General features: G+C 41.9%; 1 protein-coding gene and 1 long non-coding RNA gene across 3 annotated transcripts in view; one reads left to right on the forward strand and one right to left on the reverse strand.

The window, feature by feature from the left end:
- The window catches only part of LOC123975411 (membrane-associated guanylate kinase, WW and PDZ domain-containing protein 3-like), a 110414-nt gene that overhangs the window by 85675 nt on the left and 5983 nt on the right, over positions 1-18756 (forward strand). The window contains exons 7-17 of one of the 2 annotated variants that reach the window (XM_046056879.1): positions 75-132; positions 2001-2107; positions 6260-6457; positions 9642-10268; positions 12599-12630; positions 14448-14688; positions 15170-15264; positions 15600-15792; positions 16939-17154; positions 17404-17589; positions 17764-17857. In XM_046056879.1, the coding sequence (XP_045912835.1) occupies positions 75-132; positions 2001-2107; positions 6260-6457; positions 9642-10268; positions 12599-12630; positions 14448-14688; positions 15170-15264; positions 15600-15792; positions 16939-17154; positions 17404-17589; positions 17764-17857 (2047 nt within the window). The remainder of the gene's footprint in view (positions 1-74; positions 133-2000; positions 2108-6259; positions 6458-9641; positions 10269-12598; positions 12631-14447; positions 14689-15169; positions 15265-15599; positions 15793-16938; positions 17155-17403; positions 17590-17763; positions 17858-18756) is intronic. The other variant, XM_046056880.1, reaches the window with a different exon arrangement.
- On the reverse strand, positions 7401-8799 carry LOC123975414. The gene is made up of 2 exons (XR_006826052.1): positions 8540-8799; positions 7401-7665 (listed from the first exon to the last, which is right to left on the reverse strand). It is a non-coding gene; the product is annotated as an uncharacterized LOC123975414 (long non-coding RNA).

Below are 18756 nucleotides of genomic sequence, written 5' to 3' on the forward strand. Positions count from 1 at the left end.
AATTGTCCATGTAGTGCCTCAGCAGTATCTGAAGTAATTTGCGTCTGCTTTCTCCCTGTCCGTTCTCCCTTCAGAGCTGCCCTACGGCTGGGAGAAGATTGTGGACCCCCAATATGGCACCTACTACGTAGAGTGAGTAAACTACTCCCTGTGCCTGACGGGACCCAGGCTACAGCTGTGAATTGTGGTGGATTTAAAAGATATAGCTTACTGCATGCTCATATTCATTGTCTTTGCTGAAGTGAGAGTGAAAAGGCTCAACTCAGGGCTTCATGTATATGTGAGTCCTCTGGAGCTGTGTGTGCATGGTTGATACGCTTTTTTAAAAATTGTTATATGCGTTACTCTTTTCACATCTTCTGCAACTAAAAGCCATATTGCTGAATTCAAGAGGTATAGACATATTAAACGTGACATTGTTGAATCTCAGTTGAATACTGTATATGATAGTGGCATATGCTATTGTCCATACGGTGAGTTCCCACAGTGCTGCAGAAAGCAATTATGTCAGTACAGATAACACTGGTGGGTTTCAGCTTTGTGTGTGTATGTGAAAGAGAAAAGACAGTGAAGACAACAGACAATGAAAGTTTAGGGTCCCTGAGAGGGGAACAAGGGTTAGATTCCATTCTGATCAAGAGTGTAAACAAGAGCACAATGTTTCATTTTAGTGCCATTACTGTGGACAAAGAGGGTGAGACCTGCAGGCTGGGGAATTGGTGGTGGTGGGGGCGGGTTATGCAAGAGGGTCATTCAGAGGCTGCATCTCCTCTGTTTCTGTCTCTTTGTCTGGCAAACTTAGTTGTGAATGAACGACCAAATGCAACAACATGACACAAAGTCTCATTATTTCCTCAACTGCCAAACAAAAACATGAGGTGTGGCAATCAAGGAGTGAGAAAGTGAGACAGAGCGCAGCAGAGGAAATGAAAGAGTGGAAATGAAAGAGAGGGGAATGTTTATCTCTCCAGACTTAATGGGGAGGGTGTCTCTGTGCATGAGTCATACACAGCAAGAGCGCAGAGTACTGTTGAACACACACACACACACACACACACACACACACACACACACACACATATATACCATCAGTGTCTCAGCATGGGGCTGATTCACTGTGCAGCATCAATGCATTTTGTCTTCCCAAGGTGCTGTCATGACCGGGATTTACAACTGTTAAAGCTCATTACGCAGATGAGCTACCTCTCTCCATTACCATCTAACCGTGGAGGGACATTCCCCTTCGAAGCAGGAAATGTTTCTGCACACAGGTGTGACCTGCAAATCATTAATGGTTTTTAGATTGTGTTTGGTGCAAATTCCCCATATTATAGCTGCACATCCTGGGTTTGCAAGCCTGTCTATTTTCAGAAAGGTTTAAAAAGGCCACCTCTGGCCATGAAAAAGGGGCGCATTGTCGTTTACATCTTTCTACAGTTTATTGAATCTTTTGATCCTGGGATTACAATGCATTGAGCAGATGTTGTTCCCATAATGGCAATGTGGGCTATCAAAGCAAAGATTGCTACTGATCCTCTCTATCCAATTCTCTTTGAATTCACTGGGCATTAAATTTTTTATTTCTTTTAAACTTGCTCTCAATCCATCTGTATGTGTTACGCTTTTGGCATAGACAAGTTTGGGTTTGTGGTTTACATTTTGTAGTAGAACAGCCTGCATGCTATGTGACATCTACTCAGCATTGGTTGTGTCACACCCAGGCCTCAAAGTCAAATCACAGGTTTGCATGACAGGCAAAGAACAGTATCAACAACAACGACAAGCTGTGTTCTGTGAGGCTAAAGGGTAAGGCCACAGACAAATACAAAAACAGAAACAGTAGTTAGCAATCAGACTGTGTGTAGCCAACTGACGCAGATAACTGAATGAATAAAATAGTAGGATGTGTTACAAGCAGAATGCCAACAACAACAGGATGGAAACACTTGTTCTACTATTTAAAGTTCTTGTTCATCTATGTTGTTATCTTTCTTGTGTAGCCACATCAACCAGAAGACCCAGTTTGAAAATCCAGTACTGGAAGCTAGGAGAAAGTTGAGTGTTGATATGCCCACTGCAGTCCCGCCGCCGTCAGCCACACCCTCAGGTACTTGCACCCACAACCAAGCCCTCTGGAGCATTATTTACAGCAGTTTAATGAGGAAACATCTGTAATTAAGTGGGATCACCACTGCGTATTTCATTTTATGTAAAAAAAAATTTTTTTTTAAAAAGTGGCAATGAGGAGAGACTAATAGAGATAAAATGTCAGTTCAGGAAATTCAATGTGATTCACTTCTCAGTTCTGCAATGTTAACATTAAATGTCATGGTTTAGATTGAGAGCCAGGAAGTTTTTTTCCCCAGCTGGTCATCAGGGAAATTGACAGGAAGTGAGATCATTTGCATCTAAATTGCATCCTGGAATTTGAGAGAGAGAGAGAGAGAGAGAGACGCTTACTGTTTTATTTATATTATTTTTGATATATTTTTAATTTTTTAACAAACACACACACGCTTACTGTTTTATTAATTTATTTTTTAATATATTTTTATTTTTTAACAAACACACACGCTTACTGTTTTATTTATTTATTTTATTTTAATTTTTCTCTCTTTAAACACAAACACACATACACCTTGATTACTTTACGCTTTAATTGTTTAATGAAATGTATGGGGCTGATTGTTCTTATGATGTGTATATATGATGCTTTGGCAATGTTGTTATTACATTCATGCCATTAAAGCTAATTTGATTAAAGAGAGAGAGAGAGCAAACTAACACATGATACTAATCTTTAAAAGAGAAATTAATATTTACATTTTATACTATATATTTCTTAGAAATGTACATTGTACATCACTTTGGTCCAGACCGAAAAATCTCAGTAACAGATGGATTGACATGAAACTGTGTACAGACATTTATTGTCCCCAGAGGATGAACGCTACTGACTTTGGTGTCTTTTCCTCTAGTGCCACCATGAGGTTAATATTTGTGGTTTTTAGTGAAACAACTATTGGATAGATTGCCATGAAGTTTCAGACCTTAATGTCTCCATTCAAGATGATATTGTGATAACTGGCAAATGTTAGTATACTAACACACAAAAACAAATGGCAAAACTGGCACATACCTGCTAAATATCAGCATGTTCACATTGTTCTTGTGAGGATGTTATGGGGACGATAGCACTTAGCTCAATGCTCCACTGTGCATAATTACAGCCTCAGAGTCTCTTGCATGGCTGTAGACTCTTGGTCTCGTTAGATCTTTTGCTAATATGTCACTAAAACGGCAATCAGTACCGATCAGAGTAAATGCTAGAAGGCATTTATAGGTTAGGAGGAGGATTTTGTAGGTGATGTGGTACTTGACCAGGAGGTAGTGAAGGTGAGAAAGGATTGAAGTGATGTGCTGGACTTTGCTAGGTGCCCCGACACCAGTGCAGAAGTCCAAGCGGGAGGTAATGAAGGCATGTATCGGTGACTCTGCCCCAAAGTCCGTGAGTGAAGGCCAGAGTCTTGAGGTGTTCTTGAGGTGGTAGAAGGCAGATTTGATACCCAGGTTGTGGACCCCTGGGAATGGGGAGATGGAGCAGTCATCTACATTGAGGAGGAGATATCCAACCCTTTGGAGCAATGGCTTGGGAGATACTGCCATTAGCTCTGTTTTGCCGCTGTTGAATTTGAGTAAATGAGATGAGATCCAGATTTTATTTCATTCAGGCAGTTAACAAGTGACAGAGAATAGAGCTGAGTGGATGGTTTGGTGCTAAGATACAGCTGCGTATCATCAGCATAACAGTGGAAACTGAGACTATGGTGGCGGTTAATCTTGCATCTTTTTGTACACTGAAGAAAAAACCTCTATAAGTAGGTATTAGATATGTTATCCAAATACTGGAGCACTTCTATCGTCTCCTTCATGCTGAGATGTCTGTCTGAAAGATGTTCTAATAGTTGACAGGCTGCTGATAAACAGCCCATTGCCTCTGAAGCAATGATATTCAATTTGAATAATGGAGCAGCGCTGCACTGTGCGGGAGAATTCATTTTGACAAGTAGATTATGAAATGGGGGGGGGGCTCTGAGGTCTCTTTGAAAATGTGTTTCCCCAGTAATGCACCACAGTTCAAAGATCTCTTTAGAACATAAGAAGGGAGGGAGAGACAGAGAAGGAGAAATAGGTGACTGTGTTTGAAAGTGACTTATGATCATAAATTGCATTTCTACTTGGTCATCTGTTCATCATTTACCACCTGTGGCGCATGCTGCTGCTTGACTGGTCTGATCACCTTATTCTCAGTCAATGTAAATGTAGGAAGCCCCGTGTTGATGTAAAATGAGTAAGAATGATTATTCTCTTCTGTGCGTACACACATAAAGCATGACTACATTAGCATTCAAACTAGCCTCTGTATTTCAGACACCCCGTGGACAGAACTGTCTGCCTCACTCTGTTGCACGCAGACCCCACCTCCCACAGCTAGCCTCTCTGCAGTCTGTGGATAATATTGCTTCTGTGTACCACCGCCTCCAGCTTCGACTGCCTCCCCTGTGCCCATTCTGCACCTTCCCACCCTTGTTAATGAGAATTAATAACTAGTGGTCTTGTGCAAATGTGTGTACGTGCGTGAGGTGGCATCTGAAACACTGTTTTGACAAGAATGGCTAGCCTGACCTCCCAGACAATGCCGCAGAGCACAGGAGCGAAGCACAGCACTATGCTCAGCCATAATTACAACACTGACAATCCTGTCTGACATTTCATATAATCACCTCACCCCTGAGAATACAGACTGTCCCTTTGTGGCCCACAGCTTAATCAAGACCATGTAAACATGAGTTTGGTGTGTAGCCCCCTTCCCATGCCACTCCCCCTGTCTCTTTACTTCTTTGTCAGTGTTGCTTTCAGAGTGATCATGTAAGAAAAAGAGTTGACAGTCTGTTGACATAGTGTGTGAACATGGGATGCCTGGGTGGTCTGAATGGACTTAACCCCGTCAAATAACATACATAAAACACACATGCTCACACCCTCCATTTTCATGAGGAATTTCATGTTATTGCACCTGCATGCATACACTTGCGTAAAATTAATTCACCTATATAATCTTGAAAATATCACTCTGACACAGCTCCGCAGGAATGTCATGATAATCATTTTTTTTATTCAGAGTTGTCATCATTATCAGCCAATTGCAATGCAATTATGCAAATCACAATCCCATGACACTATGAGAGTGGTGTTGGAGGCAGGGGGAAGGGGGGACTTCTATCTGTACCCTCCCTGATGAGATTGATCTCCCACCATCAGTGTGGGAACTGCCAGAGAAGAAACCCAGCATGCAGGGACACAGCACATAACTCAGAACCTCATAGGCTGCCACCACAGGGAAGAGTGAGCTAGGATTTAGTTAGAATTTCTTTCTGTCAAGGCTAACTCTATTTCTCTTTCTATCTCATTGCTGTTATCTCACTCGTTCTCACACACGCACACACTGTCTAATATAATTTCTTTCCTGTCGTCTAAAAAGTTGCCCCATTTACACATTTTGCAGGCACCACAAAAGGAATTTGCTATGAAAAGTTGACCTGTAAAATGTCAGGTGCATTTCATGACGGATTTATCACTGCAATGAAAGAAATTTGTTGTTTGCAGTGAGACTGGTGCAAAACATACAGACATTTTGCAATAACTGGATGTTTATTGGCTTTGCAAAAATGGCGGTAGACTTGCAAGTTTTGTGTGTGTGTGTGTGTGAGAGAGATCTGTTTGAGTTTGCGCTTAAATTACGATGTTCTTATAGTGTTTGTGTAATTACTAGCAGTGAGTGACGTGCTGTCAGACACGTTGTCACTGTGCAAATGTTGTTATGATGGCGACAGATGGCAATTTATGAGCACGCAGTTTCCCTTCATATCCCAGGCTCATTTTCAAATGCACATTCTTGCTTACATACCACATAGCCAGTCACAGCACGTAAACCTGTGAACTTTAAAGATGTGCTTCTCTCATTTATAGAATTAATGCCACTATAACCTCATTTCACATTTAATACAAAAGCTGAATTTTATGTCTCACTATTTATTGCAAGACTAGAACTGTGTACTATGTTCAAGCAGATAAAGAGAAGCAATTTAGTATATACTAATTACAGTAATTAGGCCATTAAAGATATTTTTCTCCAAATCCCTGTCCATTACCGGTTGTCAATCTCTTTCCTCTTTTTCCACTGTCATCCCTACAACAGAGGAGCCTGGTAGGGGAGTAAGGGGCTTCACAAGAGATCCATCTCAGCTGCAGGGATCTATTCTGCAGACAGCACTTAGAAAAAGCCCCCAAGGCTTTGGGTTCACCATCATCGGTGGAGACCGATCCGACGAGTTCCTTCAGGTCAAAAATGTCCTTCCAGATGGGCCTGCCTCGCATGATAACAAGATCGCCCCAGGTAGTCATCTCCCACAGACCTACTGTTTGGAAGTGCTAGATCTAGATTGCACTTTGACTTAGGGAATAGACATCCTACATCCTTCTTCTAGGAGTGACAAATATGTATTTTTGTATACTTGTATTACTTGTCTAAACAAAATAATCCATGTTGTGTGCATAGCATATATGCCCACGCACGGCTTGGCAACAGCATACGTGCTGTACATAATGCAGTTTTATGTACTATGAGTACACACGAACAGACACAAACACAGAACACACATTTTACCGTGAATATCAATGTATAGTGGAACAGCTCTAAAAATAGGAAACTTCCATCAATAAAGCACATATTAAGTTTATGGTTGACCCCCAGATTTCATATATTAAAGATTTAATAGGCCTGTAGAGCGGTTGTCTTTTTATGGCTAGTGGGTGACAAACCTGCTTATCTGAAGAATGTGCATAATGCAGTAGTCTGCAACATAAACATGCATGCTACAGATAGCTTTGCAAATCTGCCTAATATAAACTTACTAGAGCTGCTGTAGTTGCACCCACATGTTATTGGCTCAGGAAGTTCCCTTTTATTGTATATATAAACAGTGTGATCACATGCATGGTGATTGTAGTGATTTGAATTACTGTAGTGCCTTAGGATTCACATTATTGTAATATTGATTGCATTGAATGATTTTACAGCCACAGTAGGGCTGCTGCTGAGACTCAACATGAAAGTGGAACTGGGAGAGTAATTATTTTCAGTGTTTCATTTCCCATGAGAAGGAGTGTAATTGATTAGGCCAAGAAAATGAATGTAATTAATTTCATTGGGTTATAATAGCAAGACTGAACTGTAACAACTTCATGTAGCTTTCTTTTGGATTTAAGACTAACTGACTACAGAACTGGAGCATTTATTTTTGCCAAGGTGGATTGTTTTAAGTTTCTGAGACTCAATCTTTCACTCACAGTACCTGTTTTATTATGTGGATGTTTAGTCATTAGATAAGTCATTACATATAGGTATAGTGGGTCTGAACAGGCACTTCATTGGGATATGGAGCTCATTTCAAGAGTGAAACCTGAGCTGGGTTTGCTAGGAAATGGTATTGATGGGCTGAATCCTCCACTGGGCATTTAGCCAGCTAGCCAGTCAGCAATACAGCTGGCCATCAGGTCCTATATCTCAGCCAGGCCAGGGGCGATGAGAATCCCCCCCCCCCCCTACATAGAAATTGAAAGGAGAAAGAAGAGAACAGCATGTCAGTGATCTTGTTCTGTTTTGTGCTCTTGTTCACTGTCTCCATCGCCGTTAACATTTTTGAAGTTTCTGAAGAGTGAGAAGAACAGAAGGAGAAATGGATAGAGATTCTACTTATACAATCCAGCTAGATAATTCATTTCACTTATTGTGATAATTAGATCAGAAATGTGTGTCTTCTTTTATTTGACTTCTTTACATTTGCCTTATGTGGTGATGTAGTGATCACAGTCCCCACTATCCCACGCCAAGTTCTTGCCAGCTTTTACAGAGAGGAGCAATAGAAAGCTGACTGAAAACATCACTAACTGACATGGGATGTGCACAACCCAGGACCGGAGGGCTCTGCAGCGGTGATCAAAACCGCTCAGAAGATCATTGGAACATTTCCCGGGCATCAGTAATATTGGTGAGGTGCCTACGCAGAGCCCAAAGGATATTAAAGGACAGTACCCACCCCAGCCACAGCCTGTTCACCCTGCTGCCTTCTGGGAAGATCTATAGAAGTCGCACCACCAGACTGCAGATCAGCTTTTACCCCCAAGCTATCAGATTTTTAAGCTCAAATTCATCCTCAGCACTGCTCCATTTAATATAGATTATTTCTGTTTACCATTTTTATAATTGCTTCTATAACGTTACCCTCTTAACATTCCAACGGCCAGGTCCTGGCGGCAGCTTCCGGTATGTGGACACAGCTGATATGTTACCTTTATACTCACAGGATACACCATTTGAAAGCTAAAATCCTCCTGATTCGACCAATCCAACCCATTTCAAGATACAATCAGTGTTTCTGTCAGACCAACCAGTACAAGCAAAATTGACGCGACTCACCTATGAAGCCTCATCGATCCATTATATTCCAACAAAAATGGTCTTGTTATGTTGTCAAAGGTCCAGACGATCTAATCCAGTAAAAATATTTAGCCCAAAACACATTATTCCATCAATAAATCCCCAGGGACGGTTGCGGTATCGTCTCATATTTGCCGGCAGACGTGGCTCCTATGACATTATAACCGTGATAACTCCGATTTGAATGTAAACAACTACAATAGCTTGTATTCAAATCAAATTAGCCACTGAACTCTAACCTTTCGAATGACACCCAATCCGACCCAATAAGAGCTCACAGGTCCATTTCACAGCCTTCAATAGCCAACGAGAGCCCGCGCTGTAAGGACGGGCCAGCCCCTATTATCTCGTGGGTAGGCCGAGCCAATTGCAAGCAATTGTGCCGATGAGTGGCACTTTGTGTAGCCAATAAAATTCTGAAAATAACGATATCCAGCTTTAAGTAGGAAGTTCATGATCTACCAGCAAAGAAAGCACGTCTGCGTCGAGCTACCGGCTGATACGGAGCGATGCAGCAGCAGCCGCCTGCCGCTAAGGGGCGGTGCTGTTTTAAAAAAAATAGGCTAAGACGTACACTTAGAAAAACCTGTGTAAAATAGTAATTTTTCATGGTATTGGTACGAAATTTAAACTAGGACTAGGTAATGCTTTATCCTGTGGTCCTATAGGACTGTGACTTTATAGGACTTTTCCAGCCAATAAGTCCCAGCTGGAAATTAAAAATATATTAGTTTTAGTGTGTTTAAACTTCAATTACAGTAGCACTTACAATCATTCTGGCTTTTGGGTTAGACACTCCAAAGTGTTATCTTTAAGAGAAGCCTAAAACCATGCATGTACTCCAAATGGTTCAAGAACTACATTCAGTTTACTTTGGATATGCCTTGAATAGGCGTTTTGCATGAATTTTACCGGAATGTTAAGACGTTTTAATGTATATTGTCTGCTATGTAGCAGAAGGGAGTTACAGACTCAATTTCACTCTATAACCTGTTATATTGTGACAAAATAAATCTACCTACCTACCTGCCTATCAAATTTGGACATTTCACAAATGTGTAATAGCTCTTTGTTCTTTTAGGTGACGTGATTGTGGACATCAATGGGACATGTGTGCTGGGGAAGACTCATGCTGATGTGGTGCAGATGTTCCAGTCCATCCCGATCAACCAGTATGTGGACATGGTCCTGTGCCGGGGCTATCCCCTGCCTGAGGACTCCAGCAGCAGTGAAGAGGCCTCAGGAGGCCTCTGCACCTCCATGGACACTTCCCCTTCCCCCTCAACATCCACACCACAGGACGCCCCCCACTACACAGTCCCAGACGGAGGAACCCTCTCTAGACAGACTGCTGCAGTACCACCCATGATCAACGGGGGGCGTCACCACCATCACCACCCTCACCACCACCACATTCCTCACATCCCCAGCCAAGAAGGCAGTGACACCACACTGTTACAGCCAGAGCTGGTGAGCGTGCCCTTGGTAAAAGGCCCTGGGGGTTTTGGCTTTGCCATCGCAGACTGCCCCCTGGGCCAAAAGGTGAAGATGATTCTGGATGCCCAGTGGTGCCGTGGCTTGTTGAAGGGCGATGTTATCAAGGAGATCAACAGACAGAATGTGCAGACTTTGAGCCACTCTCAGGTGGTAGACATCCTCAAAGACCTGCCTGTAGGCAGTGAGGTCAATGTGCTGGTGCTCAGAGGAGGTGAGTTTGCAGAAATGAGAGCTCACACTGCAGGTAAGCCTGCAACATTGAACTAATCCTTAGAAGTATGTCGCAGCTGGCGGGGTTACATTGCTGATGCTGTGACAACTCTGTTGGTAAATCGCTCCTGTCTATATTAATCTACTCAGGTTACTATTCAGACAACAAACAGGTGTTAGTGCCCGGAGATAGTCTAGTGGTTTAGTCCCACGCTTCTGAAATAATTTTAATCCCTACACAGCTTTGCATCGCCTGTAGTCTGTCTCTCTTTTACTTTCAGTTTTTCCCAAAAGAAAGCAGTGAGTGAAACAACAGAAGTGAGAAACCTATCTGCTTTTTGCGGATATTAATTTCTTAAGAGAGAAAGAAGCATTGTTAGACCAGCATTGACTTAGTTGAGGCAAGATTTCATGTAATGTGTGGAATGTTTTAATTTATAAATAACAGGATGGGTTGTGGTGTTCTGTAGGTATTTCCTTGGAAACAGATTCTCCCAAATGTTAAATAAAGCATTTTCATGTTCTGGTCCACAACATCCACCATGCACCTTCCCAGACAAGTCATGCTTAGTCACATGGCGAGCTGTGCTGGGAAGGCGAAGTTTCAGTGATTCACTTGCTTCTTAGAGAGACAGAGAGAAAGAAGGAGAGACAAAGCATGGAGGGTAACCATTGCCCTTCTTCTTAATTTAGGCTTTCACAGATTTTTTGCCTTTACTGCAGTGCAGTAACCTAGATTTGAAAGATCAGTGTTGAACCCACATATCAGATGTGCTCAGCTGGGCTTTGCTCTGAGCTCCAGGGGCTTGTCCTATGTGTGTGCGTGTGCTGCTGTTATTAAGTTTTTGCCAATTTTTGCCAGGCTTATATGCATTTATTTGATGGAACGTGTCATGCAGAATGAGTGTGTGCTCCTGATAACCTTCACTCAGCATTTAGGCAAAACCACCATGGTGCCTTATGCTTATCTTCTCGTTCTAGTCTGCATAATCTTGGTGTGATTTTGGACCTATCCATGAGTTTCGATTCTCACATTAGGACGCTGAATCCATCGTGTTTCTGTCTAAAATGCTGCTGTCAGGCTTCACAGTATATCATGGACCTTCTGCTTCCCTACACCACGAGCTGAGCTCTTAGGTCCTGTGCAAAGGGTTTTCTAAATGTAGCTCAGACTCGTTCAAGGTGATCATGCTTTCCATTTGGCAACCCCTAAGCTTTGGAATAGCCTCCCAATAAGCCTGAGGTCTTTGGATGCTGGATGCAGCTAAAAACCCATCTGTTCAGAAAGACATTTAGGTAGAATGTGGTATTTAATGTGTCTTGGGTTCTTGTATTTTTTATCTGGTGTTTTATCTCTGTTTTATTTATTTGGATCAATTTAATTGAATTTGATTATGTTTATTTTATATTATTATTATATATAATATTATATTACATTTTACTTTGACTGTAAAGCACTTTGTGACTGGTGTCTGTGAAAGGTGCTGTGTAAATATACGTTGCTGGCTTGCTTACTGCTTTAAAAGAAGCAGGAGATCACAGCCTTCCAGGACTAAAAGGAATGGCGTTGCAGGGTTTCCCCTCAGGTCACCCATAGACCATGATTAGGTTAGGCTTTACTCCCAGCCACGGGCTAGAACTCCCTTCCAATGACAGCAACAGAGAGAAATGAAACAGGAAATTATTTGGCCCAGATCCATGTCCTGAATTTAAATCTGGAAATGAGACAAAGTTCCCTTCGTTGTGCAATATGAACTTCACTCTGCGCCTAAGATATGATATGACCAGGGAGATGCCGTATAAAACATTTCATTAATTTAATTATGTTGCTGACTTTCAAAAACTGGCTATGAAAAACTGCAGACAGTGAGAGAATTTACAGTGTTCCAGTAGTGTAGCAAACAGCTGGCAGATTTAACCCAGAGAAGTACATGTTCCCTGTGGCTCACCTCTGGGTCACCTCTATGTCTCCTATCCTTTACTGAATGTAAACCATTTGTGCTACTGGAGTACACTGTCCCCTACTGGTTGAATTATATTCTGACACTCTGACTGAGATGAAAGCAGAGTGAGGTTTAAAAAACAGTTACAAAGCCTCTAGGCAATATGTCCACTAAGTGCAGAACAAGGTGCAGAATATGTCTGCATAAAAAGTGGGAGAGGATGTACTGTGAAGCTCTACCATTGAAGGCCAACAGGTCAGTGGAGCGAAGAAATCAAACAAAGTACAACTCTGTCAGCACTTAAGCCATGTGTTTAAATAGATGTTTGCTGCTGTAGTCATAACAAATTGAATGTAGATTTTAATATCTTCTATTTCTCTGCTTACAGGTCAGACATCTCCTGTGAAATCACTAAAACCAGTAAGTTGAAGCAAATCTTTGTAATGTTTCTTCCAATGTATACTGGTAATAAAACTGCTGCTGAATCATTAAACAGAAAAGGTTTTTACTTTGTTTTGGTTACCCGCAAGCACCACTCTGTGTGTGTGCTGTGGAAGCTGTTGTTAGCTACATAATTCAGTGAGCCCACATTAGCCAGGCTGTTATTTCTGGAACTGCATGTGGGTAAATATGCCAGCTCCTGGCAAACAGCAACTTAACATCCCTCTGTGTATGGGTGTTTAAGATGATATACCGTATTCAACAGGTTTTTCCTGTGCGGCTCCTCCATGCTCCACTCTTAAAATAGACAGGAGCTGAGGCAGCATCAGGCTTACTCATACTGTTTTATTGGTTCAACACATTTACAATGTGTGGTTTAGTTTGGGATGTCATTCAGGAGGATTTCACCTAAGAAATAAATTACTGGCATAAGATCATAGAATGTATACTACTTTATATTGTTAAATAATAATAATAAAGGGATAGGAAATCGTTTACAGTGTTCTTAAATGTAGCTAGTGGTGTGAATCTTTCTGATGAAGATTTAATTTGATTCCCGATTATTGGGGTCACATTTCAATCTTGATTCTGGATTCAAAACGATTTCGATTGTGTACACAGGGGTGCTAATTTCTGGATCAACTCCAGTCCGCTGTGTGCTAAAGAGAGGCAGTGTGGCAAATCATGCATGAAAGCAGCTCTGGGTGATGGCGTGTGATGTGAGCCTTGGCATTTGTAGTGATCCCGAAGTACCTGATTTTTATTTTGCTTGCCGGGGGCAGTATTACTGAGGATATCAACTATTTTGATAAAAAATATTTTTTCATGTAAAAATGTATGTATTTTTCACATTGAGTGCTTTTTTTTTAATACTTTGAAGTACATTTTCCTGATTATACTTACTCAACTTAAGTAACATGTCCAGTGTAGGACCGAGGATCAGAGTATTTTGGCACACCTGAGCCTCCCCTTTAAGGAAGGTGGCCTTCTGGGTAACCTGTGTGACGCAAATTAGCAGGTTTGTTGTGGGAAGCGAGTCTCCAAGTGACTTTAGGCTATCAGCTTGCCTCCGCAGTCACAGGAAATTATAACTTTGCTATTTAAGCATAATAACTAACTCGAAGTATCGTGTTTGCTGTCACAAAAGACAAGTAAAAACAACACTTTTTATGTTAATATAGCGTCCTCCTGTCCGGTTTAATTACCTGCGGAAACACTGAGCTAGCTTGATGATCGTAGCGACAGTGAGCGTCAGTCAAAGGAGTGAGGTACTGACGGTCACACGTTATGTCAAGTACAGTGTGCAGAGTCGATGTAAGTTAGAGCAAATCGTGGTCAGTCAACTTCTGTGGTGTTAATGAGTGTTTGAAGTGAAGTAGGTGGCCAATGGCTTCTGAACTTATTTGTTTTATTGTCAATATAGTTTTTTTTACTCAGGAGTGCTCATATTTTTGCATTTAGCCAGCCACAGTCAGTGCTGCTGGATACAACTGAGTTTTACAAAGCCTGAAAGGACGCACGGGAAGTCAACATTGCCAGCAGCAAGGAGAAAATTTAAACTATAGTCCTACTTAAATGTAAAAAACGACGTTTTGAAGTTGTGAATTCATTCAGAATCTTAGAAGATAAGAATCGCGATTCTTTACGTGAATCGCTTTTTCTCCCACCCCTACTTAAAAGTGATTATGTTGGTTGATTTTCTGCCTTAAAGTATGATCATCATCAACTTGAAGTAATGGGTAATAGTTGATCTTTCTGTTTATCACTACATCACAGTTCTTGTTTCTGTGTTTCAGTGCACAGCTCCCATGTCCCAAACCATATCCCAGTCTACTGCTCAACAGACACCCCATCCATGCTCCCAGCCCATCACACAGTCGCAGCGACAGGAGATGATTAACAGCACAGAGACCCTCGGTCAGACAGAAGGGCCCCCCAATCCGCTCCCTTTCCCTGCCAACGCTCTGCGCTCGTCTTCACCCAAACCGGATGCATCTGAGCTCTACCTCAAGTCCAAGGCCTTGTTGGACAGCAGGCGTAAGTGTACAAGATGTAATGCGCAAAGGCAAAGGGCCACCTATATCCCACCATTCAACATGATCGTGGATGCACAGTCCTGTGTGTGATGAGCAACAATTTTTTATGTTATTAAACTAGCAGTTTATGTTCTCAGGTAGATAATAAAAATCACAGTTACCAGATTCATGTGGTATTAAATATGAAACAGAACAAAGTTTTCTGCTGATAAATAGATCAGTTTCAGTAATTTAATAGCTCTACTTGTGAATTTGAATTTTTCATTTTATTTTAGGGCATTTTATCTGACAAAGAAAAACTAAAGCACTATGAAATAATTTAATCATTTAACATTTATTTAACCGATGAAATTATTTCAGATATCCCCTGCCTTGACTGCAGGCTTAGAACCACTGCACAATACATTGCCCACATGCAACAACACACACAAACGGCATAATTAATGTGTTTTGTCTTTCATGGTCTCCATTCTTCTGTGCAGCTCCTAATACCAAGGATCTGGATGTGTTCATCAAAAGGAACCAGGAGTCAGGCTTTGGCTTCAGAGTCCTCGGAGGCGAGGGGCCGGATCAGCCGGTAGGTAGCAGCCCAGCACGGTCCAGCTGTTTACAAGCAGGCATGACACGTTGCTAGAATCCCAAACCCTCAGATACTAGAGAATCAATATTTGAGCTGAATTCAGTTACTTAAATAGCCTGAATTTCTGTTATTACTGTAGGACAATGAAGAAATACATGGTCAAAAAAGAGCAAGCCTTCATTATTCCAAAAGGAAACAAGGCATCTAACACTCAAACTGAGAGGATTTATCTATATATATACTATTTATCTTAATGCCAGTAAATCCTCATGCTCACTCAGGCTCAGATCAATGTGTCAAGCTGTTTCTCTCATATCCTCTTGCTTCCACAGGTGTACATTGGTGCCATCGTGCCACTCGGTGCAGCTGAGAAAGACGGGCGCCTGCGTGCAGGGGATGAGCTGCTTTGTATAGATGGTGTGCCAGTCAAGGGCAAAACCCACAAACAAGTGCTGGAGCTGATGACCAATGCTGCCCGTAACGGCCAAGTCATGCTCACAGTGCGCAGGAAACTGATACACTCAGGTGGGGCTGCTTTTGAATAATCAGCTTTACATTTCTCTGAGAGCACAGTTTTCTTGTTTTTACTCCTTTTGTTTAGCTCAAGATGCTGGAGGAGGACCTCTAAGCAAAAGCTTTGATCTTGGATTTTTCTCACTAATCCTTTAAATTTGTTCCGGATGACTTGCTTGCGGATAAATCAGAATAAATGAAGTTGGGCCAAAATTTACTTTTAGGATGTTATTCCATGCAGACATTTTCCTGAAAAGAAAACTGAAGTTGTTTTGAAAGAGGGTTCTGCATTTGCTTTAATCACAGGAAAGTACACCGGAAAAAAAACAGAAACACCGAAAGTGGCTCACAATTAACAGTTGGATATTGTTTGCTTTGTGTTTAGTGTCAAAGCTGATTGGACTTGTGTGAAGGGCAGTGAAGATAAGATCAGCTGGTAGTTGATTTACATCTCAAAGGATAAAAAAAAGAGAACATGCTGAGACTTCTTTTTCAACAGCATAACCCCCTGCTGTATTCAGGCTTGTTTACCCCCACAAATAACCACTCCATGAATAGTACAAGCACTTTTTGAAATTACTTTGGGTTTGATGTATTGCAACAACAGCTGTGATCACGTTGCAGAAATTAAGCATCAATCATGTAAGGGTTTATGCTTTCAAAGCAGGGGTTTAGAAAGAGATTCCCTGATGCCAGCTGACAAAACAGGCACTCAGCAAAACAAACATACAATGAAGAGAGATTGAGGTAGATCAGCCTGTCTTATGAATAACAAATTGTAAAGCGCTTTCTTGTGTTTCACGTGAACACAGCAAAAAGACTGTCTTCCATAAAGCCACTGTGATTTTGGATTATTCATGAGTCACAAGAATGACAAATTGGGAACACTTTGACCAATAGTTGTTCATGGATTGAAATTCATGTCAGGTGAATCTGATTTAACCCTTCTCAAAATAAACGTTTGTGTTGTCCTCTTGGTGAAAGTGACGAATTGTAATGTCATTTTCCATCTGAGCTGACCCTGTCCTTTCAAAAACGATGAATAGGCATACAGTGTTATTACCAGATTGATGTCATTTTGTAAACAATTGAGAGGAGCTGCCCCAAATGCGTTGCTGTAAGCATGCCCTCATGTTTCTGTGCACTGTCATTTGTCAGATGTTGATGGAGAGGAGGAGAGCAGTCAGCAGCCCCAGCAGGTAGCGTCCGCCCTGGTCAACAGCTCTCCTAAGATGCCTTGTGCCGAGTTTCCGAACACCGTCCAGCCTGTTCAGTCCTCTCGGCCAGAGTGCTTTGACGTTACTCTGCAGCGCAAAGACAACGAGGGCTTTGGCTTTGTTATCCTCACATCAAAGAACAAGCCCCCACCTGGAGGTCAGAAATAAATTAAAACACACCACCATCATTTCATGTTTTTACATTAGGTTCCAGTAGCTCTGCTTACAGAGCCATAAAGGTTAGGTCATTGTGGTCAGGTCATCTTTCTCCCTGACTAAGGGCCCAGTACACAGAAAGACTGTGTAATGCTTTGTTATTTGATAGCTTGATGTTTTGTTGTTTTTTTTTAATCAATGCTGCTCAAAAATGCAAAAACAACAGGTTGTCTTTTTTGTGATGTTTCAGTTATACCTCACAAGATTGGCCGTATTATTGAGGGCAGCCCTACAGACCGTATAGGTCAGATGAAGGTGGGAGACCGTATTTCTGCTGTCAATGGCCTGTCCATTATGGATCTGTCGCATAACGACATCGTCCAGCTCATCAAGGATGCTGGAAATTCTGTCACCCTCACTGTTGTGCCTGAAGATGGTAGGTTGGCACAGAGAAAGCCTTAGTTGTTTGAAGCTGAAGATTATGGGAATGTTGATCCATGTTCAAAATTTACATGAAAGTCATCAAAAGAAAGGTTTTGAAGTTGCTTTGTGGCATTCAATTACAAGATTCCATCTAAATGGGTGTGTTGTATGAATTGGGATTTTACAGACAGCGCTCCTCCATCTGGAACAAATTCAGCCAAGCAGAGCCCTTCGGCACAACACAGAGCTGTGGGCCAACAGCCTCCCAGCAATCCAGACAGGTACACAAATATACACACACCCTCCAAGGCAAGCACACACATTCACACAAGCTTGCCAGGTTCCCCCTCTAATACAGGTTCTGCCACTTGAACCATAAATTAGCCCCAATTCTTTCAAGGCAGGCTCTGGTTTGTGCTACTATGTGGCCCATTACCATCTCTTGTGGCTTGCACTCTCCTTGTTATCCAGAAAGACAGAAAATCCCCCTATGGTCACTATTGGGATGGCAAAGCAAAGAAAAAGAGACAGATTAATAGGGACTTGCGCTTCTTCTTTGATCTTTCATTTAAACAAGATTACCTGTGCCAGACTTTTTAATCCATTGCTTCAGCAGCAATTCTCTACCATTTCTCCCCCGCTCCATTTCGTTGCCTATCAGTTCCCCTTCTCCTCATTTAGCCCTCTGCCCATTCCTCAGTAGCAGCCTCCCAATTCTCTGTCTAATCTCAAACACATGCCTTGGGTCAGCCCAGGCTAGATATGAGCTGAGGCTGTCAGCTTGGCTGCATGAAGTGTGTAAACTCTTCTCCATGCCAGAACTGCTAAGAAGGCCTAGACACTTTAGATAGTGTGTCAGCACAGCTAAGTTTCCCACAAAGGCATTATAATGAGCTCTGCGAAGCATTAAAGTATGCCCCTGTTATTCGCCACTGAACTGTAAAAGCAACATGGCTCTTTGAAGGATTTATGGTGGTGTCTGTGTGTTGTATAATAAAGCCAACAGAATGCTGCTGCTGCTACATGCTGTTGTAATGAAGGTGTGGTAGTGTGTGGATCATACTGGACATAGCAGAAGGAGAAGAGAGCAAGACTTAAGCCCCATCCACACTACTGTGTTTTCGAATTAAAACGGAGACCTTTTGCTACGTTTGCACCTCCAGTCCAGACTAAAACGACT

The sequence above is a fragment of the Micropterus dolomieu genome, linkage group LG08, assembly GCF_021292245.1.
Source record: "Micropterus dolomieu isolate WLL.071019.BEF.003 ecotype Adirondacks linkage group LG08, ASM2129224v1, whole genome shotgun sequence".
Taxonomy (NCBI): domain Eukaryota; kingdom Metazoa; phylum Chordata; class Actinopteri; order Centrarchiformes; family Centrarchidae; genus Micropterus; species Micropterus dolomieu.